General features: G+C 38.4%; 1 protein-coding gene across 1 annotated transcript in view; it reads left to right on the top strand.

Annotated features, from left to right (window-relative positions):
* Positions 1-9,786, top strand: part of LOC115240570 (transcription factor collier) — a 75,832-nt gene extending 66,046 nt beyond the window's left edge. Inside the window, exons 7-13 of the mRNA XM_029815800.1 lie at positions 713-794; positions 2,708-2,840; positions 6,057-6,211; positions 6,304-6,430; positions 6,564-6,866; positions 7,091-7,351; positions 8,915-9,786. Coding sequence (XP_029671660.1) covers positions 713-794; positions 2,708-2,840; positions 6,057-6,211; positions 6,304-6,430; positions 6,564-6,866; positions 7,091-7,351; positions 8,915-9,027 — 1,174 coding nt within the window. The 3' untranslated portion in view covers positions 9,028-9,786. The remainder of the gene's footprint in view (positions 1-712; positions 795-2,707; positions 2,841-6,056; positions 6,212-6,303; positions 6,431-6,563; positions 6,867-7,090; positions 7,352-8,914) is intronic.
* Positions 9,787-10,158: the final 372 nt, after the last annotated feature.

Consider the following 10,158-nt stretch of genomic DNA (forward strand, 5'->3'; position numbering starts at 1 on the left):
AAATTTCCCGAAATTCAATATCCCCGACGTTTTACATAATTCATGAAAATTGAGCCAGCGGCTTTTTGGCAGAACCCCACACGCACACATCCTTGCGTCACGAAATTCTGTCTCACGTGATTTTTGCGCGTATAATAAAAATATTTTCTAATATATAACATATTCCAATTTCTAATATATGTACTTATTAGTTGTACCATTTTCTTTGCAAATAATTAATAATAAAAAATATATTATGCATGTATAAATCACAATAATTAATATATTTTAACTTGATATAATATTGAAATATTCGTGACAATATTTCTCACAAATTACTAATTTTTTTTTATAAAAAAATAATTCTAAAATAGAAAATAAAAACAGATATAAACTTATAATTGTAGCGGCAAATATTCATCGTATCTACTCATTGTAGAAATGTAGTCAGGAAAATGTTTTTTGACGTAGTAGTGGAACAATAAAGTAGCCGCGTGTATTTCGTGCAGTATACAATGCCGCACGCAGGCCTAAAGGTCGAGAAGCACGTAGTCGGAGGTTTAATCTAGAGAAATACTGAATAATAGAAGAGAGTGGAACGGGGCTCGCGATTGGCTTATACAATATTCAGCCTTGCTTTCCGTCCAAGTTCGCGTTCTAATTAAGTTCCCGGCGTTGAAGAGCGTTAAGCATCTTGTCAACCGTTTAACTCTGGTCCCCTCTGTGCTTGCAGATTCTTCCTCAAGTTCTTTCTCAAGTGTAACCAAAACTGCCTCAAGAACGCTGGCAATCCACGCGACATGAGGCGCTTTCAGGTAAGAGAGTTATTTATGTTCACTTTCAATTTACTTTAAATATAAACTTGCATTTTTTTTATATGATTAATAAATTGAATTTTATTTCTTAAATCTTTATTTTCTAGAACTAATAATAATGAATATATATTATTTAAGAACTAATAGATTTGTTCGTTTGTTAAAATAATTGCAAAAAATCTTTCATTATATTAAGCAAAGAAATATACAATCTGAATGCAGGTAAAATAATTTTTTCCAATGATTCACCAAACGCGATTTAAAGCTTTAATCGTTTCCGACTTTCCACCCACTTGATTCAAAGACATTCCAGATCGTGCCGCGATGCTGAAATGTACATTACGCGAGACACTTGCGTCATTCAAGTCACGATCCGCGAAATTATAGGGGCGGACAGACAGAGACGAGAATTCCGCCGAAATTCCGCCGCAACATCGCGTGACGTGTATCGTCGCAAAAAGCATTGTTTTTCGCACAATTTCCGCGTATTATTGCAAAATATTACTATTATGATCTGATACTTAATTAAATATGAGTAAATTCATTTAAATAAAAACGACGATATTGATTAAACAATTATTTTGTCGACAAGCCAACCGTGACAAAAGTTAAGATTTCTATCAAGCAAACATAAATCGAAGGATTGTCAAACTCTCGGCGCAGCATCATCCCCGATTCACCCCCGCATTCATTCATCCTTTATACTTTACAACGACTACTCCCACTTAGCGACAGACGTATCTCGCTATCCTACCTGCCCTCAATTCTCACCAAAACAAAAGACAAAATTAAAAAGTAAATTACCAAATACCATAGTCATCCCGACAGCCCCTTCCTTCCCCGTGACTCATCTCTCTTTACATTGTTCGACCCTTTTAGTTCTTTCTTTTCGTGCGTCGGCGCGACAACGAACTGAAATTAGAATACTCATCGCACTTTCGGATTTGCTTCAGAATTGCTTATTGCCCAAAGTTGCAAATTAAAATTTTAGTGCAGCCCTTACGAAAATTTCTCCCACCGCGGGGGCAACAGAGTTATCGTCGCTTCACTCTAAGTTGGTGGCGGCGGTGTTACTCGCCGAGTAATATCACTAGCATGCGAGAAAGTTGCAAAGGACAAAACTTTTGGGCGTTTTCCAGCCGTTCGCTCGATTTTATAAACGTTCTTCCTGCTTCATCGCGAAAATCTTTTCAACACCGCAAAGCATGCGGAGAACGGCACAAATGCTAAGCGAATAATTTTCTTCAAGTTGTTAAAAATCTCATAAGTAACACTTTATGTTGCATTCCTTGTTATATCATTATCTTTATAATTATATCATTATTTATAAAGAAATTTTGTGTATGCACATATGTTTTAATATGATTATATCCTATTATATCCTATATCCGCGCGATTATATCTGTGTCATACGTCGTCCGTGCAAGTCACGAATTGCATGCCGTGATACTCGGTGCGGCAAATCGAGTTATCTATGCTCGTTCATAAGAGATATGATGAACTTGGCTGAGTATATGATGCGCATGAGAGAAATGCAATATGATTCACGGTAACGTCTATCGCTCTAACGTATATCTTCTTACACTCCATTAAGTTAGACATAAACGATATATTACATAAATTTTATGAGAGTATACAATATTTTAATTTTTTAATCTCTCTTCAAAATATTATAATTATGTTCCTATAAAAAATGTTATATAATTATGTTCCTTAAGAAGTGTCTTTAAACGTACATTCTCTGAGATCTCGCATGTTCAGTTAATAATTTTCATAAAGATATTTACACAAATATATACGATTTTAAATTTTGATTGTATTTAAATAGAATAATTCTATTATAATATTATATATTTTTACATTAATCTTTTTATCTTATATCAGCAAATTTAAATTTCTATTTCGTTTAACAGGTGGTTATTTCTACACAAGTGGGAGTAGAGGGTCCATTACTAGCGGTCTCGGACAACATGTTCGTTCACAATAACAGCAAGCATGGACGCAGGGCGAAACGTTTGGATCCCAGTGATCCTGGCGAATATAATAGTAAGTATAATCGATAAATACTATCAATTAATTAATATCGTTAAAGAGAGAGATAATATATGCGGAACAGGACATCGATATCGTCTGCATATTTAATCGCGTACCTGCACGTGCGTTTACACGATAATTCGATTTGCCCGTAAACACAATTAGCCCATCGCGCAGTTTTTCGTTATTTAATTTTGCAGTCAGCTACTGCATTCCCCGACGATAAATGCAACCGGCCTTCGCCGTGCTAACAAAGCACTCGCAGAAAGTATAATAATTAATTAATAGGCGATAATTAAAAAGCCCAATGTGCATTAAACGCCCTCATTTATTCAACGCATCGACTTTTCACGGATAATATGATTCACGCGCACGAGAGCTTTCAGCCGTTTGCCAATCAAAATCTACTCTCCGAGCGATCCGCGTTCGAGGCATCGCAATTCGAATGCTCGCAGCGTGTTGTTTCCCTCATGCAGCGCGCCTTCCGTCATGGGGTGGGGTCAGTTTTCTTCGAGATCGGTATAACGACTCGAGGAGCTGCGGCGGAACGGAATCGTAAGAGGGTGCAGGAGGGCGCGCCGGTAGAATGGGATATATGGAGTCATAGGGCAATTCAGCAAAGTTTGGCGTCGGCCGCGCATACAAACGGCTGATATCGCGCGGCCACCCCCTCGACTGCTCGCTCCTCTCGCGCAAGGCTTCTTCCTCCGTCTTTTCTTCCTATGCCAAGACAAGATGTAAATCAATGGGATGCGAGAAAACGAAGGATCCGGCGCTCCGTTCCGCGCTCCTTGTTCCTCGGCTTTATTCTTCCCTTCCACTCCGCTCGCTCGAATTTCGCCCGAGTGCCTGGTTCTCTCTCCCCTTCTTCTCGCCGCGGGTTCTCTTCTCCATCCGCCGCCGCCGCCGCCGCCGCCGCCGCGCCAGTTCAGCCTTTTTGCCTGGTTGGCTGCCGCGGAGCGGCAAAGACACGAGAAGAAAGAGAGTGGAATTGGACCGCTTCTCTCATCTCGGTCTCTCCACCTCTCTCGTATAGTTTCTTCCTCCTTCTCCTCGTCGTTCTCGCGCTCTTCTTCTCGCCGTGGTTGCCGCGGCGCGTTGGTTTGTGAATGCTAAGTTTAAGCTATCTCATGCCATCCAGCCTGCGACGCCAATGAAGGTACCAACACATCCACTCTTNCCCCCATCCCCTCTTCCGCGAGATGTCCCACCCCAAACGCCGAAACGAGCATACCAATGAGGTAGCAGGCGCGAAGAGAAAGGGGAAGAACGCCGGTATCTCGTGGATTTTGCTGTCACTGTGAACGAATTCTCCCGGTTGCTGTACAAATCAAATCTTGATTGTCCATGAAATCTGAAACGCTTGTTTACGACCTATCTTCTTCGATGCACCGTTTTATAACACGTTTTTTTATTTGACAAAGTACGGTTGCAACTTCTTACTTTATGCTTCAGAATTTGCTTCTCTTTCAGATTCGATTTACGGCGCAAGAGAAGATTATAAAGATAAACTTCAAGATTTTTTCGTAAAACAGAGAGAATATTTAATATTCTTATTTATAATATATATTAACATAGAATAAGTTAAACTTGAATCGCTAGATTTCATGAAACGATATGAAAGAGGGTTAGCGGTTCTAATCCAATAATAAGAAACATCATTGCGCGAATATCATTGTAATGACGCTTGCTTGCGTCAAGATAAAATCCAGTTTTTCTGGTAAATTTCTCGAGTCTTTACCACAGCAAACGAAGTTATCTCGCGATCTCGCAGTGATCAAAGAGAATCGGGTCGAACGTGTCGGAGTACAACGGCTCTTCGACTTCGACGATAGTTCGGTGGCAAAAGAGGGGCACGGGAGGGTTGGGAGTAACACCCCTTATATTCAATGGCGCGGGGGATTTTATTTATTCCGGGTTGGTACGCTTGTTCCTTGGTCTCCTCTACTGAATCCCTCTTTTCAACCCTCCGCCTCTTCTTTCCCTCTCTACCACCGCGGCGACCCATGCCACGACTGCTCGACAATTCTCTACCAGGGTGGTTGCCAACACGGCCGACTCTCTTTAACGACTTTCTCGTACATTGAACGCAATAAATACCAATGTCCCATTGAAGAAAATTCCCATTTGCATAGAAACCACACTCTTGCGACTCTTTTGCGCTTCCGCTACGCGATCGTCACTTGTTGATTTAATTTTTCTGTTTTTTAAAAAGAAAGTTGTATGTACATTACACATAGCATAATTTTTCCTGATGGACAAAGATATATTATACACACGTGATATAATTCTATTATAAATTATTTATCTTTTACACACCTTATACTCGAAGTAATTTATTAATCTTGTATATTATTAACGAGACAATTATTTTATTATTATCTTGAATGAAAATATTTAAAATAAAAAATAACCGTTGATCACGTTAATTTTAAAGAAATATTATTTCGTGTCGACAATATCTAGAGAATATTCTTTAAACACATCCAGCTACAGACAACGTCGGAATCTTTTAAGCCGCCGAGATTTATCGGCGTGACGGCACGTAAGCACTCGAAGTGGAAAGTGTTTGAGCATCACTGGGAGCAATATACCATGATGTCAGCCACTCTGCCGTGGCTCCGCTTCGCCCAGGGTCGGTGCCGGGGGTGGCTTGGCTTCGCCGGGGTACAAAATGATATCATTGGGTTATAAATTCCAAGCAGAGACACCGGCGGCCCGATCGCCCCCTCCCCTTCCTTCTTGTTACAACCCTTCTCCGAGCACTCCAACCCTCAGTCTCTTCCTCGTACTCTCTCTTTCTCTCTTCGTCTCATCCTCTTTCTATCGCTCTCCTTCATAGTTTCTCTTTCATTTTCCACCTCTTTCTCACCTTCACAAGCCCCAGGACCTCGAAAACTTGCCTGCCACGCCGGAAAATATATCTGCCACTCGGCCTCAACCGAATAAACAGAATATTCAGATAATTTTCCATATCCTCTTGTCAATCGCGAACTATTTTCAAGAGGAAAACCATGATATCACTTTTCATCTAATTCATAGCACATAAACTTTTTTATCGTTTTTACTTTTTATTTATCGTTAGAAAACGGATGCTTTAAAATTCTGTAACGCTTTCAATGTGATCATTTTTTATATCGATAACAGATTTAAACGTGCCGTACATTTAACGCAAATATAAATGTAATTATACGCTAAGTTAATATTATTTTTGTATTATAAAATTAGGTTTATATCCGCCAATACCTCTTCAAACGCCGTGCATAAAAGCGATATCGCCTAATGAAGGTTGGACGTCGGGTGGATCTACTGTCATAATCATCGGTGAAAATTTCTTCGATGGATTACAAGTAGTTTTCGGATCGATGCTAGTGTGGAGCGAGGTCAGTGTAATTTGCAATATTAAAAATCTCTAATCCGTAATTAATTAATTTCGCGACAAACAAATATAAAAGTATTCGTGCTTTTATTACAGTTTATCACTGCACATGCAATCAAGGTACAGGCACCGGCACGGCAGATACCCGGCGTCGTTGACGTCACGTTACATTATAAAAGCAAACAATTTTGTAAAGGAGCGCCTGGTAGATTCGTTTATGTCTGTAAGTATAAAGAGCATCCGCGATACTCCTCACAGAAGAATCTATACGCGAATAATTACTATCGCGAAAAAATTAGCGACTGCATCCGATTACGCCGTAAGAGTTAACGCATTTTTGCTGATTTTTTTTTCAGCGGTAAACGAACCAACAATCGACTACGGCTTCCAAAGGTTACAGAAACTCGTTCCGCGGCATCCGGGTGACCCCGAGAAACTTCCCAAGGAAATAGTACTAAAACGGGCGGCGGATCTAGCAGAAGCCATTTATAGTATGCCTAAGGGCGGAAACATGGGGATCACGGGGGCACCCAGAAGTCCCGGTTCGGTACATGCTCCCGCACCTCCTACATCAAGTTCGGCAACGGTCTTTAACTCGTATACAGGGCAGCTCGCGGTGACGGTGCAGGAGAACGGTAGCGCGGCGAAATGGACAGACGGTATGTATCTTTCCTTGGAAATGTTCTCCACAAACACTCGTACCATCCCTTCGCACATATAGATAAATACTTATTATAAATTTTAATGATGCTTTAAAATTTTTTTGATAAAGACTTGCATCACATCAATCAAGACGAAGCAATTAAATTTGCTAGGCAACCAGTCACGACTTAAGCGATCAAATACTGACGAGTTCGTCTGACGGGCAGGTTTCTATTTCTAGACGGTAGTTCCGTGACGACAGGAGCTGCTGCCGATGGAGGAGGTGGTGGTGGCGGCGGCGGCGGCGGCGGCGGCAGCGGTGGTGCCAATGTCGGTAGTAGCACCGACGCCTATAGACAAAGCAGCAGTGCCAGTCCACGTGGCGTCGTAACTGGCGGCGGTTATTGCGGTAGTTCGGCCAGCACACCACATAGTCACAGTACCAATGGAAGTTACTCTGTCGCCAATCCGTACACCGGCAGCCCGACTCTTTACACGTCGCGTAAGTCTCTTACTCTTTCTCTTTTCATGCAGACAATCTTGTCTTTATGCAAAATTACGGTGATATCTACGAAACTTGAGTTGTGCCGGGATAAAATCCCGTTTTTATAAAGTCACTTTTCCTCTAAATACAATTCACGTAAGATCGATTAAGATGACGACAGTGCGCAGATAACTTTGCATTACAATGAAAAAACTGCTGCAAATGTTTAATAATGCAGATTTTTGCCAAAGTTACATAAAATCAATATTCTTGTATAATATATATGCTAAATAATTTTTTTTTAAATTTTGTCCACAATTACTTTCAATCTTACATTTTTTCTTTATGGACAAATAGCAACCGTATTATATAATTATCAGAGAATAATAATTAATAACATTAGTCTAAACACGCAGATTAATTTATATTAAATATAAAAAAAATCATTTGTCAGCATCGATATCTTCGGCACAACTCAAAGAAAACCTAACGCCACGTCTCCACGTATCCAGCACGCATGCTCTTCTTCTACTTTAGCGTTACTTTTCAATGCATGCACTTTTGATTTTTCCTTATGTGGAAATTTCGTTTTAGCGCACGAACAATACGGCATATTCTATACATCCGGGGACGGGAGTGCGTTCGCCCCCGTAGTACGACCACCGACCACCTCAGTCCCACCGCACTGGTCCACACAGCACCACCTCGCCACAGTCGCCCAGTAACCGCTAACCGTCCACCATCACCACCAACACCATCATCACAACCATCACCTTATGCACTGCGATTAAAGAATTATGAGAGACGACATTTGAGAATGTATGTAAGCTCATTTACGACGCGATAATGTTATATTAATTTAATTGCAGGAAACGTTGACGATTATTTCGTTAGGATGAAGTGTCAGCTCTCTTTCTCATTACCCTTTCATGCTATTGTGCTATGAAGCTTTTTATAATTAATAAAAAATATTTTTTTATTAATTTTTATTTTTATATATTTTTTTGACAAAATTAAATTAAATAAACAAATACATCTCATAACAAAAAAAAAATTAATTTTGTTGGAATAAAATTGTAATGATATAGATATGCACAAAACATCTACGAAATGGTATAATCGTTACGATGTTCAATTTTCCGATTTATATCTGTGGAGCAATGCATCCGTATATTTTTAATATACTCTATCTGCTATCCGATCGTATTTAAACATAACGTTATATGAAACTCCATGAATTATCGTCGTTATTTATAAAATATATATATTTAGCTTGAGAATTAAAAGCTTCAAGTAAATATGAAATAAATATGCACAAAAAAGTAATTCCGGAAAAGAAGAGAACGAGCCCTTTTCGATTATCTCCCCAATTTTTTTACAGAATAAGCAATTATTTCTCGCATGGATATTTTACCATCGATTCATGGACATTCTCCTCATGATTTTATTCGAACAATTTTATCATTGTAAATACAAAATTATTATGTGCTTTTCGCTGCTTATTTTTTACTTATTGATTGTGCTATAGCATTTAAGCAATAATGCACTACTAATGTATAACTGACAGTGGGTATGTTGCAGGATTAGGAGAAGTGGTTGGATCACCTTTCAACATGAACCCGTTTATGTTGCCCACATGCAACCAGGGATATTCAGCCGCTGCCAGTCCGTTGCTTTCGTCAAACGGCAAATAGTGTTACGAGATGTAAGCTCCGACGAAAATGTCATGAACGGCAATCATCGCGGAGACATTGTACGCGAGCTAATTAATTAATACGTGCGACCGCATCTAGATAATTATTCAGATAACTTTATAAACTATCTGCGTAATTTTCGCATCGACGCTCGTATATTGTCTTCGCGAATTCGAATTATATACTTGTGTATGCAACTTTTATTCTCTTTTTTTATTTCTTTTGTGATAAAAAGAGAAAAAAAGCCGCATACTCGTTTCCCATCATCATTTTCGTCGGAGTTGAAGTCAACAAGTTTGTAAGAAATCGTGCAAATCAGTGCAAAAATTTGTAACAACTATCTTGCATCGATCATTAATGATCACACTAATTAAGAAACGATACATATCGAACAACGAGAAGGTGTCTTTTTATAAAAACCTGGTAAGCTCGGTCATGCGATAGCTCTCGAATAATTATTCTTAAGAAAAATATCTTCTTTTGTTTTTCATAACAGTGTTCTAACAAATTATAGTTAATGTTAAATATTTATACATAAAATGAAATTGATCGATATTCGAAAATATACTTAAAATGCAATTTGTATATTTGCGCTCCTGTTTTCCTTTAATCTTATATATAGTTATTTGATTCTATTGTTCTTGCAGCAATTCATTAATTATAATCTTAATATAAAATTAGTTTGGAAAATATTAATGACGAAAGATATTTTTTATTAATTATATCATTATTATTACTATATAATAATAATACGCCTGCTATATTTAATATTGCTAATAAGCAATGTCTTTAATATATAATTGTCTCTATTATAAAATATTTTAATTTTGTACTTTAAGCAAAATAGAATAAATGGATTTGAGAGCTATTCGCATAAATCGAGTGGAAAAGCTGAAATGGTATCAAATGTTTTATATCATTCAAACTATATACAAATTCTGATGTGAAGATGGAAAGAAACTGACACCGCTCGACGGACATATCGCTTATCAATGAATAACAGATACCATAGTTTTAGAGAGCATTTTCGACTTCAAAATTTTAACTTCGTACCCCTACGATTAATAATTAATCAATATCACCTAGTTAACGTAACGTGTAACTTATAATTTGTAAAATATCTGTAAATAT

The sequence above is a fragment of the Formica exsecta genome, unplaced genomic scaffold (assembly GCF_003651465.1).
Source record: "Formica exsecta isolate Colony F162 unplaced genomic scaffold, ASM365146v1 scaffold442, whole genome shotgun sequence".
Taxonomy (NCBI): domain Eukaryota; kingdom Metazoa; phylum Arthropoda; class Insecta; order Hymenoptera; family Formicidae; genus Formica; species Formica exsecta.